The following is a 23,302-nucleotide window of genomic DNA, read 5'->3' on the forward strand; positions in this document are numbered from 1 at the left end:
GGATTCAGAAGCCTTTCCTAATGAAAGGAAAGCTGATAAATAAATTTCAGCTTACAAGCTTGGAAAAACTTTTCTTTTAAATACGATTTTTATAACATTTATATAGTATACTTATTACTTATTTTGTAAAATATTTTGTAAAGTAAAACATTACTTTATTCTATAAAATAAGTATTACTTATTTTGCTGTTTTAACACAGCCATAATATATAGAGGACAGATATAACTGGAAGATAGGCTGATTTTTTAAAAAAATAACATAGCAATTTTTTGTTCTTACAAACCCAAACCATTTCTTATGAATCATTTTCAAAACATGTACAACACTTGTTCGCATTCATATCATTCAGTCTCTGTCAGTCTTATATACACAACCTTCCCAAAATTGAATGTATCCATCCTATGGGAACATCTCTGGAAGGTATCTGATGTTATAGGGACATCGATAAGATGGTCCTCTCATTTTGTGACTTCAACTTTGTGGCATTTAGTCAAAGATCTCTAAAAATCACTTCTTTTTCACTGAACTCTCAATCCTATTTAAATATTACTAATATCTTTCTTGGAGACAGTTTGGTGTAATGATTATGGCATCAGGCTGGAAACCAGAAAAGTGTGAGTTCTAGACTCACCTTAGGCTCCCAAGCTGGATGACATTGGGCCAGACCTTCTCTCTTAGTGCTAGGAAGCAAGCAAGGGCAAACCAGTTCTGAATTTTTGTCAAAACAACTACAGGGACTTGCTCAGGCAGTCAGCAGGAATCAAGACTGACTTTAAAGCACACAAAAAGAGAATCTATATTGGGAGAGGGTTATTTTATTATTCTTATTTTTATAAGATTTAATGTGTTATAACTCACCACACATAAACACACCTAGTCTTTCCTTTTGGGCAGACTGTATAAACTATAACTTTCAGTAAGGCGGCTGTTTTTATAAGGAGTGTATGTGTCAATAAAGTTTTTAGAAAGGTATTATGTTGCCCTAAATCTCTTATAATTGGGGAAGAAAGTTCTTTCACAAGTAACACCGGGGATTATTTAAAGTTACCAGATACATGTTGGAAAACTATATTTGAGTTACATCTTTTACAACAGCTCAGCTAGCTAGTGCACAAGTTTTTCGGGTGGAAAAGATGAACCATAAAACACACAAAGACAGAGTTTCCAGCTTAGTCACTGCTGCACTGCAGTCACTCAACATGTCATCTTTATATGCTCATAACTCTCTTCAAAACTGAATTGATGGGTATTTATCTGAGACAAGCACACTCCATAATCCAGTATTCCAATGATCTTTCTGACATGACTAAGGAATCTCAGTATTCCATTTATTAAATGTGAGCACTTATATTAAGGAAACTGAGAAAGTTATAATTTGCATCACAGTAACTGTAACTTACATCCTAGTATTTGTGGTATACCAAGGATATGTCTTTGGAAAGCCATAGACCAATTCTCATCACTTAATAACAATGGGGCAAATTTGGAATTAATTTCAAATTTTTAAAAAATGTAGTTAACAATATAGGAATGTACATATTTGCTTGCTTTTATATCATTATTAATTTTCTTTTTCTTCTGTTTAAAGGTAGCAACTGATAAGGACAATGGCATCTTATTATACAAAGGGGATAATGATCCCCTGGCTTTAGAATTGTATCAAGGGCATGTGAGACTTATCTATGACACAGTGAATGCTCCACCTACAACTATATACAGGTAAGTCTGACTGACTTAGAATTAGTAAAAAATCCAGCACTATATTAATAAGATTAATATAATTTACCATTTTAGACTGTATATGTTCTCTGCCTTGGAAATCTGCTTTTACTAGATTCTAGAGCAAGAGGCAGTGTGAAAAGTTAGCAATAGAAACAATCCCCACCCACCAAGCCATCCATCCTCAATAATCAAAGTGAAAAATAAATAAAATAAATAACCTTCACTTAATTGTTTCACCAATCTTGTATTACTCTATGAGCTCAGTTTTGTTCTAAGGAGACATTTTGATTCTTTCCTCATCATCATTTTCGAACAAAGCTTTAGATACTAATTGTTTTCAGTTGAATTCATAGAATCCAAGAATCAGAGAATTGAAAAGATCTTGTCAGGGTTCCAAGTAACACCCCCAATGAAAGAAGACTCCAAGGCTAGAAGTTCCTCAAAGTTACATTATATTAGAGATGTCATATTGGCACATCTGGGGAAAACCTGAATCTGAAAGCTTCCAGGTTTTCCCCACCCAAAAGAAAGTTCAAATCCCTTCCCCCTGCACTCACATGTCCATCACATGGTCCAATGAATGCACCGTCCCAACTGGAGATGTCTCCCAGTCATGCCATTCCAGGTGAAGGGCAGAATGTCCTTGACTCTCAGAGAAAAGAATGTTATTATGGCTAGATATCCCTGCAACTGCTTGCAATCTCCACTCCCAGTTTCCCACAGCAAGTGTGGCAGCCCTGAAGATGGCCTCCAGGGCTGACAGATCTCAAAAGTCATCTAACCCAACTCACCACTTGATGCATGTTAAAGCACTTTGGATAAATAGCTTCCCAACATTTGTTTGACAGCCTCCAGTAAAGGAAGACATAACACAATGAAACAACCAAACACACCGTCTCCCCATTGGCAATTCTTATAGGAAATTATACCAAATAGTTAATCCAAATCTATTTCCTGTAGAGAAATAGACTAGTTCATGTCAGTCGTTTTTAGATGATTATGACACCCTTAATTGTGCATCACATTGTCTAGTATTTCTTTTTATTGGGTGGCTGAATTGTGTTTCCTTTGGGGCACAAGGCAGTTGATAAATCATGAATTTACCACCTGGCTTCTTCCCCAGATTGCCTGCTGCTACTGTCATAAACAGCATGTGCGCTGCCGAAGATGTCTATAGAGCAAATTGTAGTAAAGGAAGCCAAGCTACATCAGAATGAATGCATTTTTAAAAAAAAAAAAATATCAAAGCTATTACTTGGTACAATTAAAAATATTTTCTTGACGCAGACTTGGTGCAGGTCATTCCTACTCACCAAAACAAATTGATTGTTCTCCTACACACATGTGAATGAGTTATGCACATTTTCCAACCTCTTTATAATAGGTTAATGGAGAAAAGCCCAGTTCAGAATAGTGTGTGGTTTGTTTCATTTCTGTTTTTTTTTTTTTTTTTTTTTTTTAAAATAAGTATATCCAACTCTACTGGTACAAATGCACACTGTACCATCTGTGGCTCTTAAACCCAGAGTGGCTCACCCCACAGTAAAAATATATAACAAATCATATAGCAGTCATGGAAGGAGAAAAGGGATCAGCAGTGAAAAGCAAATCATAAAAAATGTATATCATATCCAACTTTTTACAGCTATAGGAAAGTCAAGTATGCAGCAAATTCTCAGCCACACGAGGGACACATTTTGATGAACAGTTCCTAGCAATGCCTTACCCAGAGGCCATTCACCAATTATTCTGGTTTCCCTCTTTAACATAGTTTTATAAATGCTAAGAAAAAAGTCAAAAAGTGCAAAACAATTTTGTTGTGCTATGAATAGAAGATGACAACAGAGTCTTCCCAAAACATTTCATGAATGTAGCAGGACACAGCAAAATAATAATCTTATTTGAAAGTACTCCATAAAATCAATGAAGACTCTGAAAGATAACAAACCAATCCGGTCGGCCTTTTTCTGTACCCAAAGTTCTGGAAATATATGGTGCCCTAGAGAAGCACTGGGATGTTGTGGCTCAGTGGTTAAGACTCTGAGCCTGTCGATCAGAAAGGTCGGCAGTTTGAATCCCTAAAGCCACGTAACGGAGTGAGCTCCTGTTACGTGCCCCAGCTTCTGCCAACCTAGCAGTTTGAAAGCATGTAAAAATGCAAGTAAAAAAATAGGGACCACCTTGGTGGGAAGGTAACAGCGTTCCGTGCACCTTCGGTGTTTAGTCATGCCGGCCACACGACCACGGAATTGTCATCAGACAGCGCTGGTTCTTCGGCTTAGAAACGGAGATGAGCACCACCCCCTAGAATTGGGAACGACTAGCACATATGTGCAAGGGGAACCTTTACCTTTACCTTTAGAGAAGCTTACACAAACATCTTCTTTTTAAAAGGGAACCCCTTTCCCTACACAGTAATATTTAAAAAGATTGCCATTTACGTAGGGAGAAACCGGAAACTGCTTAAAGAGTCTCAGACTTTCATGAGAAAAGTGTTAATACACAAGAAATCAGGAGGATGGATAATTAGCTCAGTTTGGCACTGCCATCTGTTTCTTTTAGAGCTGCATGGTTTGCAAGAGAATAGAATCAAATTCAGGAGGCTGCTTTCTACACTAGATGGTGTATTGATTAATTAGGCAGTACATTGGCTTCAGCAAACTCTATAGTGGAACTGAAAGAGCTGTCATTAGGTCTCAGGAAGTATGTCTAACCATCGTCAGGGTTTTTGTTGGTTACTTTCACTAGTGATTATAGCCTGGTGGGAAAGCCATGAAAACAGACCCTTTATTTTGCAGCTAATCCTAATTGATTCCACATTATAGCATAGGCAGAGTTGTTAAAGCAGTTTTATGCCCCTAATTAGAGCATAGGGGAAGGCTCATTAGTTGCAGACAATACACACAGTGACTGATCAGAGTGGGTGCTTGTTCTCTTTTGTTGCTTGTAGAATGCTGTGGTGACAAGAGGCTGTTTCTGATATCACAGCATTATATGCAGCTTCTCTAGCCTGACAAAGTTACCTGTGGCACTAAGATTCAGGCTCCTCATTATTCCTGTACCCTTCATTACCATAAGATTAATGGCCTGTTCACTAATGGTGTGTTCCACCATGTGATCTGTGGAGATGGTGAAAGCTGCTGCTAATGTGATGCCCTTTTGGAAATGTCAGTCTAATCTTTTATTAGTTTAAGGACTATAGCAGAATGAGGATTAGCATCAACCTCAAAAGGGGAAAAAATGTGCTCAGGGAAGAAAAACTGCAGCCAAATAATGTCAGCAGACCAGAGACAAGGAGCTCCTTAAGTGGATTAGATCTTTTTAGCGAATGGGATTCAGAATGGGAACAGGTCCAATTCCATTTTCTTTCTATTTGGTGAATCATTTCTTTTTCTTAGCAGTATCTCTAAAGTGGTATCAAATGGTATGGGTTATAACTGTGCTGTTGGGACACAAAGAATTTTGGATTGGCAACTGTCATAAGACTCTTAATGCACCTTCCTAAAGTAAATTAAAAATCCCACTTTCGCTAAGATACTCCCACTATTGGAAGCAGACTGAGATGTTAGTAGACACCAGCCTAGAAATATAAATACTGTACATCTAAGGTAGTACTAAATAAGCTGGTAACTCTTGGTGTCTTTAACTATATCTTCCATAATGCCTCACTTCCTAAGTCCCTCTTTTGTGGAATATGGCAGGCCTTGACATTCTCACCGTTCAACATCTACATGGAATTGCCAAATGAAATCATTCACCATTTGGGGTCTGGTATCATCAGTATGCTGATAATATTCAATCACATTTTTTAGTCCCAGGGCAGCCAATTGAGGTTTCCCAGATGCTATCTCAATATTTGTAGGCTATTTAGGTCTGAACGGAAGGAAACTCTCTGATTTACCAAGTCTTACCAAGACCAGCTGGCAATGAATGTTGGCCCATTTAAATGGGCCCAACGTTTAAGTGGGCCCATAGGAATGTGTTTCCTAACCTTGGATGGAATTGCATCCAAGGTTCCCTATTGAATGGGGAAGTGCTATCTCTGAGTCTTCCAAGATTCACAGCTTGTGTTTGATGAGCAGGTGGCAGATGTGGTCAGGAAGGGCTTTGTGAAATTTCATCTGGTGTGCCAGTTGTACTTCCTAGATCTATATAAGCACTTATGCCCTAAGTCAACTCATGGGTCAATTCCTGCAAAGACTTTCCTGTGGAGCTACCTTGAAAATCATTCAAAGCTTTCAAATGTCCAGAATGCAGCTGCACAAGCAGTAATATGATTGTTTCATGAGTTGCAAGGGCTGCCAGTTGGTTCAAGATGCAATTCAAGGTGCTGGTTGTGATACATAAAGTCCTACACGGCAAAGGGTCTGATTAATTGAGGGATTGTCTATCTCTAGAGTCAGCCTGATTTAATCTGACACAGTTAGCACATTCTGGATTGCTTTGATGAATCAGTGTAATACATGGACCCCAGAAACATGCCTTCTCTATGACAGAGCATGCCCTCTGGAATAAGGTTCTGGAGACCAAGCTATGGGTTAGAATAATTCAAGCCCCTTGTTGGGTGCATACGTTTGTTGCTGATGAGATTCACCATGATGCTTACTGTTACCTGTTTTATTCTTTTGATTACACATTTTTTTGGGGTTTTGCTTTTATCTAGAAGCCATCGATTGAATAATGGCAGCATTTAAACCAAAAAAATTAACTACGTTAATTAGACCTAATAGGAGTTGCAGTCCAAAATATGCAGCAGACCCTTATTTTCTTACCCCTTGTCCAAATCTAAGGTGTACCATTATCTTGATTCCTGCACACTCAGCATTAACTTATACATCATCTTATTAAAACAATACAGATTAAAACTACATATAGCAAAAAGCAAACAACAACAAAAAAAAACCTACATATGAAATAAATTTTTTGCCAAATCATTACCAAGTTCCAGAAATTCTAGAAAATATATTTATCTACTTTTGACTATAATACTAGAGACTGGCAGATGTCTGCAGACACTAATTCATTCATTCCTTCCTTCCTTCCTTCCTTCCTTCCTTCCTTCCTTCCTTCCTTCCTTCCTTCCTTCCTTCCTTCCTCCCTCCCTCCCTCCCTCCCTCTCTCCCTCCCTCGTGAATTTCCAAATTTCCATTTAAGGTCTGTTGCTCTAATCTCACACGAGCCTCTTTTCCCAAAATCATAAAAATCCCCATTTTGTCTCTCTTGTAGTTCTTACTTAGTCAGACAGTTTATCCTGATCTCTTGCTTAGAAGATCAAAATGAACCAGATTGCCACTTCTGGATTTCTTCACTGCTATTGCCCTCCAATATATACATATATAGAAAATATATTACAATTATATGATATCTACAATGAAAAAGAATCCCTCCCAGGCTCATATTCTTTCATTTTTGTTAAAATTGTGCTGAATTGATAAATGAATATGAAGGAGAGGTTTTTTCAAATTTAATCAGATTTTTCTCAGCCTTGTGTCCTAGAATAGAAAGATCAAAGTCTGCATTAATGTTTTTCTGAATATTTAGGTATGTCAGGTAGAAGTCAGTTCATATTTTTGTCAGAGATTATGAAAGGTATTGTCTTCTATCACTGACTTCAAAAGAGTGGAAAAATAGCTCTAGAAAATCCTTTAATCAAATCAGGACTGTCTCATCAGAATTTTTTAATTTTAAAATTGGAAACTTTATCACAACTGTATATATGTATCTGTGTCTTACTAGTTTATTTATAAAACTTTCAGGTCTGTCAGAATTTTTCTTACTTTGTTTTTAGTCTCTGTTAACTATTCATGTCTAGTTTTCTGCTTTGTAAGAAAAGTAAGGATTATAATTTTTATTATATCTGACATTTGCAGGAAAGGGCTTCTTTTCCCCACTGGATAGTTTTTGTTCTTCACTGTTATTAGAATGTTAAACATTTTAAATGTAACTTTACAATCTCTATTTTTTTAAAAAAAAATACAGTATCCATTGTCACTTTAAGATAATGTAATTTAGGCAATTACTGATACCTTTTGCCATTTCCTGGACGACCTTGTTTATGGTCAATATTAGAAAGCTTGAGTGTAAGATTTGAAATTTTGAGAACTGTATTAGATGCAATGTTTCAAGCCTAACTGAATGATAAATATTTAAAGCAAGACAAAAAAACAAGTGAATTAGTTATCATTCCCACACAACTAAGTCAGGAATTCAAATATATGATATGTTCTTTTGAACATATCCAATGTTGGGATGTTGCAATTTCTTTAGGGAACTGTCAAAAGTCCTTTTTTTTGTTGATGTTATACTCTTACTCTTAACTGAAACATAGACAGATTCACATGTTGAAAAAACGCTAGCCAAAACAATTAGCCCAGAAGGAATTAGCTTTATCTCCACATATTCCAGAATTGGTTGGGACTTAATTAACTTACCCCACTAGGTATGTCATCCAAATGGCAAACAAAATTGATTGCTGCTTTTCGACAAAGGAAGTCCTTAAAGGATTCTGCAAAAAAGAGAACTTTATAGATACCTTGTCTGCTAGGATTTTATTTTCTCCACTACCCCACCATGGACATTTAGCCACATGGGGTAAAAAGGTAAAAAAAAAAAAAAAAGCCTTCTCCTAATTTTGTTCTTAGAAGAAGCAAGCTTTTTTCAAGCTACCACACATTTCTTTTAAAAAATTGTTTAAACTGAAAAAGGCAATGACATTCATCAACTATTTTTGAAGTGACTAGGAGGACTAAAAATGAATATGAAATGATTTGACCTTATTATCCCAGATAGCAATAGCGACACTACTTAGACTTGTATACCACTCCATAGTGCTTTGCAGCACTGTCTGAGTAGTTTACAATGTCAGCAAATTGCTCCCAACAATCTGGGTCCTCATTTTACTGACCTCAGAAGGATGGAGGGATGGATCAGCCTGGAGCCCATCAGATTCAAACTTGATTGTACAATATTGTTGGTACATGGAGAAAGCTGGATTGGCCATGTGATGTGCACATGACCATAACTGCTATTAATGAAAGAATAGGTTTCTTATTACTTAAATCTATAATTCTTTAAAAGACCATTATTTCTTATCTTGAAATCCTAGTCCTAGTTCTAATCTTTGGCATGACTGTCATTCCAGAACTTCCTCCTATAACTCAAAGCTAGAAGGATCTAGTTTTCTGGAGATCTACAGGCTATGTGTGCAGCAAATACCATTTAATTTCTTCAGCATTGTACCATTTTCCTATGGAAATGCATACCATAGCTTGGATTTGGAAATATTTGATTAGGATTAAGTCATCGTATTTTCTTTCTCCAATTGCTTAAGGAATACTTCAGCAGACTTCATTATTTCTAAACTTGACTGTTGAGTGTAACTGCCTAGCAATAAAATTGCTATATAAAATAGCAATTGATAAAATAGTTATCATTATTTCTATTATTCTGCTACATACTTTGCTCACTAAATATCTAGAAACGTGGACAATCTTTTTACTTTCCCTGATTTCTTACAGTTGGAACAGAAATTTTAAATTTATGAGTACATGATGCAACCCATCTAATAAAGTGGAAGCAATTTAATTTCCTGGCTAGCTATCTGGTTTCTAAAGAGACATTTTTTTCAGAGTGTTCAGCTTTCTGTTTCAGCTAAACAGCTTTGTTTTCTGTCTTTTACACAAGCCTGGAACATTTTTAATTACCTTCCGTTCTAGGCACTGTCAATAGAGCAACTGCACGCAAACTGAAACCATTGCAAATCTTTTTAGAAGAATAAGGGTGATAAAGGTGGTACTGAATTAAGCATGGACTTTTAAATATGTGTTTTCCAACTATTATTTTTAATCAGTACAACATAAACACGGAACCTGATTTTGTTGCTCGTACTTTGTTTCTATCCTGAATATAAAATACAGAAAAATCTTAGATATTTTATATTAGGTTGTTTATAAACATAAGAACCTTGGTCCTTCCTTCCTTCCTTTCTTTTTTTTTCCTTTTAGTTTTGTGGCATTTAATGGAAAGCAGCTGAGTGAACCTGCAGTCTAAATCATAGTCGAAAGTTAATGTAAGAGAGATATTGGAAGAAAGATAAACTTGATTTTGTTTGTTCAGGACAGCCGTCCAAACTGCCTCCCTTAGGTTCTGTTTTTGAAATCACCTCTCTGCGGGCCTCTTGCTTTTATTAAGGGTTACAGAAAAGCACAGCTTTAAATAAAATGAAACAAAACCAGTTTTAGTAGACAAAACAAAACCATTTCATGAAGCACAAAACAAGCTTGAATCACTGTTTTATGAGGTAGCACATAAGTAACATTATTCTAGTGATGCTTATTTTTTTAAGACTGGTTGCAATGGAACATCAGTGTAAGCTGTCTTCTAAATTCCAAACTCTCCAGGGATTCTTGAGCTTCTGAAATCAGAAACAGAACACACTTTGGCTCTTTTTGGAATATTTAGTTGTACATCACCTCTGTTATCACTTGTTGGATTAGATCCATTGGTTGTGACTCCTTTACTATTCATTATTCATGACTTTGTTATATATTATTCATTATCTTGTCTGTGTCCACCTAGGGCTTAATGTTATCACATTAAGCCCTAGGTGGACACAGACAAGATAATGTCTATGTCTATCTTAATTGTTTATCCCATTTTAAAAAATACCTGGTACAGAGCACAATGCTTCTAACCAAACAGGATTCTGATGTATCTTTTCATGTTGCCCAATTTTTCACGCTTATTTATTCTATTCGTTCCCCAACAATGACTGAAGATTAGCACAAATCTTAGTGATTGTCACTTGTATTATTTGCGTCAGTATTATTTCTCTTATGCTGATTTTTATTGTTTTGTAATTTTATTGCATTTTTATACCCATTTTTTAATCCTACTAATAATTTTAGTTCTATGTACTTCTCTGTAGTGTTTTCAGACCTAAAGGTCATAAAAAGGATTGTTGTTGTTGAAAGGAAATAATACGAATAACAAAGGTTATATGACAAAATATTTCCATTTTTTGCTCTTGGATCAGAGTACTAACTTTTTTACAGTGTCTCTTTTAGAATGCATTTTAATAATGTTATTATTATGAGAATATATTATTATGAGGTTATTAGGAGAATAAATCCACAAAAGTATTGTTAATAAGAAAATAAGTGAATAAAGCCATAATGATAATACATTGATAAGTAATACTATTCCGGATGATAAATTATCATCCGGAATAGTCAGTTCTTTCTCTCAATTCTAGTTTCATGAATCATAATTATGATTTACCATTTAATTTGATTTCTTTCTGAGAACTGAATGAAAGTTATCAAAGTGGCTTAGTATAGGATCTGCATTGTATTCTCTCGTCCTGTCTTTGATAAGTGTTGCTGACAGCCATTTTCCATAAATTGTCATTTGGTTTTTATGAGCATTTTTTCCTCCCTTTGAATGTAGATGGAATATGGCTATTTTATTTTCTTGGAAGTGTCAAATGAAATACAGCTGGCTATCTTGAAAAGTGTTTATATTTCAATAAGTTTGAAAAAGTATATATTGTGAATTCCAGAGGAATGATTCTAAACAAGGCAGATTCTACTTAGTATACAGCATTTTAATAGGTTTATTGGAATTTAGCCCAAAGTGAAAACTAGAGAACTGTTTCTAATTGGTTGGCAAACAGTTGTTAAGACAAGCTTTGGCTTTTTGAATCCAAACACAAAAATTGGAACCAATCCAATTCCCATTTTAATTTTTCTTTTTCTCTCACACGCACATCCCCTTATTGCTATATCTTACCAAAATAACTTTTGAAAGAGCGTTAGGTATGTTTGCAATCCTAGATCATATACAGTTAATTGAAATGTTACTTTGCCAATTGTAGGGATCAGCCTCATTTTTCTCTCTTCTTCCAAAGCTTTAATTTGGGTGGTAGATTATCCTGATCTAACTTCTAGTCCTCTGTTATTTGTTTACATTCTGATTTGAAGTGAGTGTATAGTACATTGGGTAATATGCAAGCATATTTGCTTCCCCCCCCCCCCCCCCCCGTCTAAAAATTGTATTTTTGTGATGCTGTACTGCCATCTAGAAATGAAGCATCAGACTGCACCTTTCTCTAGCTGTACTTCCCACTCTGGTATATTTATCTCTTATATATGAAGCTATAACTACTACTGAAACTTTTATCTATAATGATATTGCCGCTGGGGTAGGAATGCTAAGAAATTATCCTGTGTTTCAAATAATGGGCTTATCTGGTTGATTGTCACATTTTGTAATTAAGCCTTGACAGAGGAATGTTTTCATCTGTAGCATTGTTTTTGAAGGATCAGTGTGAGGACACTTGAATCAGCTCCAATTTTAACACAGTTTCCTCGTTGTAGGATATAGCCTCTTTCTCTACCAAAATCACAGCCTTCGTGCGTTGCTGGCTCAACTGTGGTGCACTGTTCAGTGTCTGTGGTTTTCTTCCATTAATCTCTCGCCAAGCCACTGTCTCTGACGGTCTCTGATCGTTGTAGATTTCCCACACACACACAACAGCATCAAACCAGACCTTCTAGGGTGAAATGAATGAGCATTTATCTTCTTGAAAAGAAATCCTATCCATGAATCCAGGGTTGTCTTTTTGAGGAGACAGCAGTTGCTGATTGAACAAAATGCAAATTTCCAGGCTTCTCTTGAAGCAATACACCTACAAAACACTGATGCACAAGCCAGCCAATGTTCCAGTTCCATGTGTTGAAATAACAGAGCTATAAACATGTGTTTAACTTTCTGATTCAAATAAAAATCAGTGTTTAACTTCCTGAGAGACTGATCCTCAGCTGAAGCATGCTCTTAGGATTCTTTATTAAGTAAGTGCCCTTCAAAACAGTTCCCCTGTCAGGATAGTTTCCCTCTGGACAGAAAGCATTGAAAAGGGTTTTCCTTAAAGTAAGCACCTTTCCTCACTTGGTGCAATAAAGGACATCTTCCCTTTATCCCTGAGGCAGGAAGTTGGGCTAGGGCCTTTTCAGAAGGTTCTTTGATGGACAGGCAAACCAGTTTCATCTTCCGAATTTAATAAACTCAATAAACTGAGTAGTCAAAACTTTTTGGAAGAGGAAGCCTTGTTCTGTCTTCCAACTTACATACCAATTAAAGCTGAAAAGTATTGAGTTAAGCGGGAAGGGAGGAAAGGAGATTTTACATTGCTAAAAGGTTAGGAAAGTAAGTTTTATTGGAATTATTGTTTTCTAAAAACGAAATCTAATAATCGTCCATTTTAATGTTAGCAAAGGTCTCTGGACTTTCTCAAAGATCTTAAAAATACCGGTATTCCTCAACTTGCAACAGTTTGCTTAGTGACTGTTCGAAGTTACAATAGCACTGAAAAAAAGTGACTTATGACCGTTTTTCACACTTACGACCATTGCAGCTTCCCCATTGTCATGTGATTAAAAATTCAGGCATTTGCTAACTGACTCATATTTTTGATGATTGCAGTTACTCTTATTCGCTACCTTTTTCTAATTCTTTTATTCTGACTGCATTTATGAACTCTCTTACATTTCTATTTTTCTTATGGCAATTATATGGAGATCAGATAATTGCAAAAGCTGTTCATCATAACTTCTCTTGTTCTCTTGTTTTCATTTATTTTTCCTGAAAGTGTGGAGACAGTAAATGATGGACAGTTCCATAGTGTGGAGCTGGTGATGTTAAACCAGACCTTGAATTTGGTAGTAGATAAAGGCACTCCCAAAACCCTTGGCAAACTGCAGAAGCAACCCGTGGTTGGTCAAGACACTCCACTCTACATTGGAGGTGAGTTCCGATTTCTGCAGCGTTTCAGCTGAGGGGCAGGCTTAATAATAGTCTTAAAACCTCCACAAGTGCATAATAAAAGACAATTAGTTGATATGTGAAATAATTGCAGAAGATTCCAATCTTTTTGCCTGAAACACAGTGCTATCCCACAGCAAAACACAGGTCGTCCTCGATTTACAACAGTTCATTTAATGACCGTAAATGAAAAACAACTTACATTTGAAAAGTGACTTACGTTCATTTTTCACAGTTGCAACCTTTGAAGCATCCCCATGATCATGTGATCAAACTTCAGATGCTTGGCAACTGGTTCATACTTATGACTATTGCTGTCTCCCAAGGTTATGTATCACCTTTTGCGACCTTCTGCTTCTGACAAGCAAAGTCAATGGGGAAACTAGATTCACTTAACAACCAGGTTACTAACTGATCAGCTGCACAATTTAACAATCACTTGACAATTGTGGCAAGAAAGGTTGAAAAGTTGGGCAAAACTCATTTAACAAATGTCTCCCTTAATAACAGAAATGTTGGGCTCCATTTTGGTCTTAAGTCGAGGATTACCTGTAATGTGTTGATGTTATTATTATTATTTTAAATTCATATATTTGTTTGGACTTCAAAATCTGTGCAAATAATTTATTTTTTTAGCATACATTTTTGAAGCATACACACACACACACACACACACACACACACACACACACACGTGTGTGTTTCCCCGAAAATAAGACCAGGTCTTATATTAATTTTTGCTCCAAAAGTTGCATTAGGATTTATTTTCTGGTTAGGTCTTATTTTGGGGGAAATACGGTACTAAATGCATCCATCTGGCTGACGATCTTAACTGGGGCTTATTTTGGGGCTTATTACAATCATCCTGAAAAATTGTGGTAGGACTTATTTTCCAGTTGGGTCTTATTTTCGGGGAAACAGGGTATATATTGTTCATTGATAAACTGCTGCAATCTGCTTATCTAATCTTGCGCCACTATGTCATTACTTTCAAATGAAATATCAGAGTTACTCAAATAATGCCCAAAGCATTTTGCAACTTCCTTTGCAGGAATTCCCACATCTACAGGGCTGTCTTCCTTGAGGCAGGGGACAGAGAGGACACCAAGTGGCTTTCATGGCTGCATTCATGATGTTCGAATTAATAATGAGCTGCAGGATTTCAAAGAACTACCACATCAGTCAGTAGGAGTCCTTCCTGGCTGCAAATCCTGTAACATCTGTAAGCATGGAATTTGCCGCTCTCTTGAAAAGACAAGTGTGGTCTGTGAGTGCCATCCAGGCTGGACAGGTTCACTGTGTGATCAAGAACTTAATGATCCCTGCCTTGGCAACAAGTAAGTTTTGTTCAGTGTAACCAGGGGTGGGCTCCACTTACCTTTACTACCAGTTTGCAACGGGGGCACGCATGCGTGCTCATTTCGTGCACACCCTTCTACACATGCACAGATCACCCATGATGATGTCGGAGCAGGTGGGTGGAGCCTCCCACCAGTTTTACTACCCGTTCTTTAGAACCAGACTGAACTGGGAGTAACCCGTCACTGAGTGTAACATTCCTTACAGATAAAAGGAATGTGTGACAAATGTGGGATGAAACAATGTGAAATCCAACATATATTTTTTCCCCTTTTTTCTATAAGATGCCTTCATGGAAAGTGCATTGCCACCAACTCTGCTTATACATGCAAGTGTATAGTAGGTTACACAGGTATGCACTGCGATCGAAAAAATGATTCCTCCAACTCCTGCAGATTTCTAAAATGTAACCACGGACAGTGTAAGATCTCTGCACAAGGGGAGCCCTACTGCGAATGTGATCCCAGCTACAGTGGAGAGCGTTGTGATAGAGGTTGGTGTCTTTGTAATATGTGATACGTGATCTGCTCTGTCCCTTTTACCCATTTACAAAGCAATGCCGAAGCTCTGCTGATGTCTTTCCATTTCAAAGAAAATTTCTATTTGTCTACTGTACATTTATATATTGTCTTACATATGTGACCTGTTTTCCTTTTACCTGACAGAATTGGGGTGCTAATATGGCTAAACAATAAATCTTGAGCCTTGGTGGCACAGTGGTTAGAGTGCAATACTGCAGGCTACTTCAGCTAACTATTAGCTGCAGTTTAGCAGCTCAAATCTCACCAGCTCAAGGTTGACTCAGCCTTCCATCCTTCTGTGGTGGGTAAAATGAGGACCCAAATTGTTGGGGACAATGTGCTGACTCTGTGAATCACTTAGAGAGGGCTGTAAAGCACTATAAAGCAGTATGTAAATCCAAGTGCTATTGCTATTTATTACCCATATCAGAAGTTACATTAGATGACAACAGCATGAAGACTTGTCTCTTTTTAATTCCTGTCAGCTGAGTTCTGCAGTAGTTGAGACATATAGCTAGTTCTGTCTTAAATCCTTATTATGTTAGCAATTTGCATAGTAAATCTTAGATAAAAATCCAGAAATCACAGGGACACAAAAACATCCTTATACCGATTAGACTACATAGCTAGGTATTGTCTTCTCTGAGAAGCAGCACTTCTTCAGGGCTTTAAAAACAACTTTTCCCAGTCCTACTTGCAAATTCTACAAACTGAATGAAAATGTTTTTGTACAGGAAATAAATATCCTAATGAAATATCATTAAGCTATAATCTCTGCCAGGATGAATTTTTGAAAGAGAATGTTACGCAATGCCCTTTTAAAAATAATTTTTATATTAAATTGTGTTAATATTTCAACTAGTGTTTCGGTTAACTTTTATTAACATAAAGGAGATGCATGTTAATATTAATGGGATGTACTTTTAACAAGATTATAGACCTATAGCTAATTACTTTCTCACAGTTTATTAGCAAAATTAAGTCAGAAATTTCTCAGTGTTATAGCTTGATACAGATTATACTAAAGGATATTGCTTTGACTGAGAAATAAAGCTGGACAGATACGTCACATTCCAAAAAGCATTGTCTCATACTGTCAAGCTTGTGAGATAATTCAGACAAGAAGCACACCCAAAAATATTAGTTCTGACTCTATTGTAAGATTACATTGCAGAATATTGCAGGTGTGAAAGTACATCTCTCCCCACCTCATCTTTACAGTTCAAGAAATTAGGGAGTGCCTGTTCTGAGATGTTTACCACACCCACATTCCTCTAAGAGTTCAGTTCCCACTTGTCTGGTCCTTGTCTCCTGCAGCTCTTCCACCTGTCTTTCAAGCTCATTTACACATATCATTACATATTATTTTGCTAACCTAAGGCCAATCTGTTTCTCCATGTCCCATTTGTACTATGGTTTCCTGATCTACAGATAGGTTTTTCGTGAGGAGGATAAAATGTTCTGAGATTCCCATTTTTCTAAATACACTGCAGACCTTAACATGATCAACACCATCAAAGACATTTCTGTAATCAATGAAGCACATCTCTTTCTGCTGTTGTTTGATTATCCCATATGTATTGTTAATAATGCTTTGTGTTCCTCTGCCCAAATTCAGTTTGAACATCTGGTATTTCTGTTTCCAGAATAACAGAATAACAGAGTTGGAAGAGAGCTTGGAAGTCTTCTAGTCTAACCCCCTGCTCAGGCAGGAAACCCTATACCATTTCAGACAAAGGCATTCCATGTAGAGCTCTAGTCTGTGTTGGATTATTCTGCTAGTGTGCGAAATTAAGAATACTATACAATAACTTGCATACTCTGTTAAGTCAAGTCTATTAAGTCTTCTTTCTTTGGTATTGATATGTGGATTGACTTCCAATATGTCACTAAGTCTCCAGATTTACTGCCACAGCTTTATTAGAATCTTTATGAACTAAACAGTGTCATCTTATCTCTTTCAGCATCTGTCTCCTATTGCTTCATAGCTCTTACTCTAATAACACTCCAGAGATCCCTACAAATGTGGTGGCAGCCTTGTGACAGTGTAGTTTTGAAGTCCTCATTAGTCAAGTTCAGTTTTATAGTTGACTATCATTCTTTTGGTTGGCTGTGACCTTTTTATAACTACTGCTTTTGTTTTTTCATTTCTAAGCCGCCCAGAGTCACTAAGGAGTCAGATGGCCTTGAAATTGGATGGATGGATGGACGGACGATAAGCAGGCAGGCAGGCAGGCAGGCAGGCAGGCAGAGAGACATTAATACATGGAAGATAGATAGATGATAGATAGATAGATAGATAGATAGATAGATAGATAGATAGATGGATGGATGGATGGATGGATGGATGGATGGATGGATGGATGTGGGTGGGTGGGTGGATGGATGGATGCAGAGAGACAGAGAGACAGAGAGAGAGCATGGAGAGAGAGCATGGACAGACAACAGACAGAGGAATGCTTCCCGATCATCTCAAAAAAATAGGTGTCTATTCTATAAACTTAGATTATATTAGTCACCAATATTACATTGTAACTCTCTAATAGTAATTTAACACCAAAATATTCAGGAAAAGGGTCATTTATAGCAGTTTTTTCTGCAAATATTTTTAGGTCATATGGTATGAAGCCATGTTCTTGATCTTCAGATTTTTTTTTAATCAAAACAATTATAAAAGATTATCTTAAAAGATGACAAAAGATTAACTTGAGCCATGCTTTTGTCTTCACAGAAAATGTTTGTCAAGGAGAGATTATTCGTGAATTCATTCGGAAGCAACAAGATTCAATCGCTTGTGTCTCCATGGTGAAGGTACCTCGTGTGGAATGTCACGGCACTTGTGGGAACAATCAGTGTTGTGTTGTTCTCCGCAGCAAAAGGCGGAAATACGGCTTCCAGTGTGTGGATGGCTCTTCTTTTACAGAAGAGCTAGAGAGACATGTGGAGTGTGGCTGTGCAAAGTGTTTATAAGCTTATGACCAGCCTCTTTGCTCTTTGTATCAAATCTGCTTTCCAACACAGGACCTATTTACTTTTAAGTGAAGAAGAGAATATTAAGTATATTGTAAAATAAGCAAAAAAAAGTTATTTTTATTATGAAAAGTGACTATTTTCATCTTTTATTATATAAAATCTGACCATTCTGGGTATATGTATCATATATGAGTTATTTTTACTATGGATTTTTTTTTTACAGTTGGTAAAAAAAATGGGAAAATATTCCAAACCTAAACACAGGGATTAAAAAAAAAAAGAGTATAGTTGATAAGCTTTGCACAGTGGCCAGATGTGAAAGGAATTCAAACTGTTTGCCACAGAATTAATGAAACAGGTGTTGAAATGGTCTGGATATATATACATAGTAGGAGCGATACATTCTATGATCATTTGTGCCCAGGATTGCTCAGTTAATAGCCTTCTCTCATGACAATGAAAGCTATATTTGTCACTGTTGTGATTTGCTTGATACAATTGCCAATCACACACACACAGAGACTCACTGTGATAACACTGTTGTAGCTTGGGCCTTATGCACAGATGTTTTTATGCACACATTAATACAATGGTAATAGTAATGTATTTTGTCTTCTGTATATGATTGATTGGCACTCAATTACATTTATCCTATGTTGGGGATCTAGCACAATCACTCATACATGGTAAAGTTGGGAAACGTATTCTTTATAAATTTATTTAGACTAACCAACTCAAAGGACATTTTATGAAACTCATAATGAATAACAGAGGGAATTATCCAATTCCTTGATACATACTTCCTTGTCCTTCAGTCTGTGAACTAGACCAGTGGTGGGTTGCTTCCGGTTCTGACCGGTTCTTGCGAACCGGTAGTCATAATTGACGATCTGCGCATGCGCAGAAGCTTCTGCACACGCGCCCATTGCGAACCGGTAGTAAAGGTAAGTAGAACCCACTCCTGAACTAGACCCTCTATATCTCAACACCCAGAGCATATTGTATGCATCCTCAAGCAAATAAAGAATGAGAAGGTAATTTCCTGTGGTGATGAGCTTTTCATTTGCCATTTCAGAGGATTTAGGGTTTTTTGGTTTCTAGTTGCAAAGCAGAACGGCAAAGAATGCACTGAAACACTGCCTTACCCGATCATGACAATCCATTTTAAAAAGTATTTACACAGATATATTTTACTTAATCCAAGAGTGTGGTATTCAGGTATTATTACCTGAATATCAGTTCTTTGCAACTGACTCTGCATATATTGAGGTGTCTGCAATTTTGCAAATTGTAAAGGAATTTCCCCATACCCTCCAGATGTAAACTGAGCCACATATGGCAATTGCCTAAAACAACTTCTGACTGCCAGCATGTAGAAGTCTTTCCATCAGCCCTGTCTCCACCTGTTGCTGGATTGCTAGTTATGACATGGAGAGTTATTGATACTAATATAGTGCGTGTTACACTTACCACGTAAGAGAACATGATTCCAAAAGAGCTTTTGGAAAGGAGAATGTTAACAGAAGGAGACATCTCAGAAAGTTGTACTTCAGCACCATAAATGCCTTTCGCCCTTTGCACAACTGCATTTAGCTTCTTTTCCTGGATCTCTCTTCTTTTTCTTGGTATTGTAGTAGTAATAGGAGAGCCTACCTTGCCATGGAGAAGGGTGAGATAATTTTCAGAAAAAGGAAGAATAGGAGAGACAGCTCTTCACGTTCCAATGAGATCTTGAAAAACCAGCAGAAATCTTAAATTTGAGATATGTAGACTGTAGCCACATTCATCTGGAGCAATGGTTTAGTACATTTGCCTTTGAAATAGCAAAATATTGGTGTCTTTTCTACTAAGGACAAATGTTTGTTTTGTTATCATGCTTCAAGCATTCACTTTTCAGAAGTCTTAAGAATCTAAGAATCCTTATTCTATTGCAGTCTTTTGAAAGCCACAATAGTTTGTTCAAGATTTCGTAATGGATTCTCAGGATAATTTTAGGCAGGAGGGACATAACTGATACAATGATTACCTTTCAGAGTAAACGGTAATACATGGAGCCTGCAATCAGTGTAAAATAAAACAATCACTAGTTACTTTGCCAAAAAGTGATTGAAATAATAGAGTTCAGTGGCTGGCAGGGGAGTAAAAGGCTGCAATGGAGATTGGGGTTTGTATTTTGAGCACAATATGTGATCTGGAAGCAGCTGGAATTTATAACACACAAATGCACCGTAGTTTGCGGAGACCAAAAGTTTGCAAAAAGAAATGCAGCAACATTCTTTGAATAAGACTTTGGCACAAGGCATCCTTTCCTTAATGATTTATTCTTATGCATGGCATCTCTTACCCGAAAAGCCTCTGCCTCTGTTGCAGAGCATAATTCAACCAGAATAGACAGATCTTAGTTGAAAGGCTACTAAAGAATGTATACTCCTAAATAGGAAATGAAAAACATAATATTAAGATAGTAACAAAAAAAGGTACAATCTGTACAATTCATTGTCTTCTGTTAGCAAAGTAATATATTTGACAGGACCAAAACTAATAATAACAATAAAAAGCCATCAACGTTTTGTGAAATAATTCCAAAAATGTATACAGAATTTCTGAACTGAACAAGAATTAACCACAGTGGAGTAATATTGGCTGCCTTCCCTCAATATATATTTGGATTAGAAGATTTAGAAGAAATAATAGACACTTTATTTGCTTGCTGCCATTAGATAGTTTATGCTGTGTTGTGTTTCAATTGATTATATGGAATCTGATTTCTTTGTCTGTGTTTTTTAAGTGCCAAAAGATCTATGAAGTTAGTTTAAAAAGTGTTAATTAGATCTCTCTAAGCTGTCAAAATGACAGTAGTACGTCTCAGCTATTGTATGGGGAATGCAGTACCCTACTTTTTAAAAGTAATATAAAGAAAGAACCCTATAAAAATTGTACATTGGCAACGTGGATTAGTATGAATTTTGTGTATTTTACTGGATTGTCTTCTTGTGATGTAATAAATTTAAGTAAATTGTTGGGTTACGGATAATTGTACTTTGTCTTGTGTTGCTATTTTTTTTTTCCTGTCAGTTGGGCACATTTCCAGATCCTTTCCAGACATTTTTGAACCTGTTAGCCATCTCTTGGGCTAACGGCATACAAGGGAACGTGGAAGATTTAGGAGGTGCCATGGTTCCTGAAAAATTGATCACTTTATTAACTGACATGAGCTTTCATATTATTTAATTTCTGTTCTCATACAGATGAACCACAAGTGGAAACAATCTGAGCTATAACAACACTGGGCAGAAAGAAATCTTTCAGTAATATCTTTTTAAAAATTGATTGGTCCCTTTTTTATATATTTGTAAATATAAAATATGGTATATAAAATTTATATACCATTCCAGTGCAGTTGGGCTGTAAATGAAAATCATTTAGATTTAAGGCAAATGTGGACATCTGGCCCAAGGCATAGAGATGGATTTTAAATTACTACTTTCAATAAATCTTAAGAATCTACATGGGGTGGGGGTGGGGGGGTGAGTCAAAAGGAATTAGTTCAAAAGATGCATATTTAATTCCATCACGGCATAATATATTGCAAAATGACCCTTTTATTCTCTGCCTCTTCATTGTGCTTTTGTCTCAGGTTGCCCAAATAGTAGAAGTCAGCAAGACCAAAATAAAGTTATTTGTGATAAAGCAACAAATGACATAAAATAGGAGATTGCATCTCAGATTCTCCTTATCATTTGAAAGAATGAATCTGTTTTTATTTTTAAGTGAAAAAAGACCAAAATGTTTACCACTATAATTTGTTGTCCTCATCATTACTTTCATTTTACTGCCAGGAATGACTGCTTGTTAACCATTTTTAGTTTTCTGAAAGATCTATCATATTTATTTTATCCCATAGGCAGTTAAGTCCCTTCAATAGATCCTGGTTCAATACATTGTCTGAGAAGAACACATCTTCTCAAGAAATAAAATTAAACCACTAGCAGAATTGCAAACATTCTTCTGAAAACTGTCATGATACAAATTGTGATCAATGGGTTAAGCAGAAGTGAATTATCAAAATAATCAATAGAAAGCAATTTAATTTTACAGCCCTTTTAATTGAACATAGGGTAATATAATAGGAAATGAAACATTAGGCATTCCAGAAAGATAGTGTGTTGCTACAAATCTAGAAACAAGTCTGGTAACAGTAAGTACTTGTCACTTTGTACTTAAGACTCATTCCACACCGATGTGATGGCATTATAGTGATATCATGAGTTATGAAGACAAGATCGTTTTCACTCAGTAAAATTTGTATGTTTAAAGTGAAGTTACTCTGAATTTTATCAAGAACCCACGAATAAATTTAGCAATCTTGAAAAGAACATATACATAAAAATAATGGGAGAAACGAAAGCAGTGCTGGGGTACGTATTTATCAGCCACCAGACAACTGGCTGCAAAGCACAGATAGCAGAATGCTAATAGGTAGCAAAATTAACAGAAAAATAATTACATGCAATTCTTATCTTGACTCATTCTCTTGGAAGAGCAGTTATGTGTTCTATTAGGCACTTGGGGGGAAAAAAGATAACATGATAGGATTGAAGCCAGTAACAGAAATACAATTAAGGAATTAGATGAATTACTTCCTAGGATACTAAAGGAACCTGGACAAGTCAATACACATTATCTCTGAGAAATCCTGGAGACCAGGTAAAGTACCAGATGATAGAAGAAACACAAATATTATCCTTATCTTCAAAAAAGTGGTGGTGAAGTGGAGAGAATCCAAGGATTTATAGACCAGTCATTCTGATACCAGTTCCTAGGATGATCCTATTTGAGAATACATCTAAGCACCTTGAGAAAGATGTAATTGCCACAGGGTGGTATGGATTTGTTAAGAAGTCTT

The 23,302-nt window shown here is 36.4% G+C and overlaps 1 protein-coding gene across 1 annotated transcript in view; it reads left to right on the top strand.

Annotated features, from left to right (window-relative positions):
• The window catches only part of SLIT3 (slit guidance ligand 3), a 502,670-nt gene extending 484,115 nt beyond the window's left edge, over positions 1–18,555 (top strand). The window contains exons 32-36 of the mRNA XM_070934106.1: positions 1,590–1,720; positions 13,371–13,525; positions 14,595–14,880; positions 15,187–15,395; positions 18,155–18,555. Coding sequence (XP_070790207.1) covers positions 1,590–1,720; positions 13,371–13,525; positions 14,595–14,880; positions 15,187–15,395; positions 18,155–18,393 — 1,020 coding nt within the window. The 3' untranslated portion in view covers positions 18,394–18,555. The remainder of the gene's footprint in view (positions 1–1,589; positions 1,721–13,370; positions 13,526–14,594; positions 14,881–15,186; positions 15,396–18,154) is intronic.
• The last annotated feature ends 4,747 nt before the right edge of the window (positions 18,556–23,302 follow it).

This window comes from Pituophis catenifer, unplaced genomic scaffold (assembly GCF_029215685.1).
Source record: "Pituophis catenifer annectens isolate HBS135680 unplaced genomic scaffold, rPitCat1.0.hap2 SCAF_2, whole genome shotgun sequence".
Classification (NCBI taxonomy): domain Eukaryota; kingdom Metazoa; phylum Chordata; class Lepidosauria; order Squamata; family Colubridae; genus Pituophis; species Pituophis catenifer.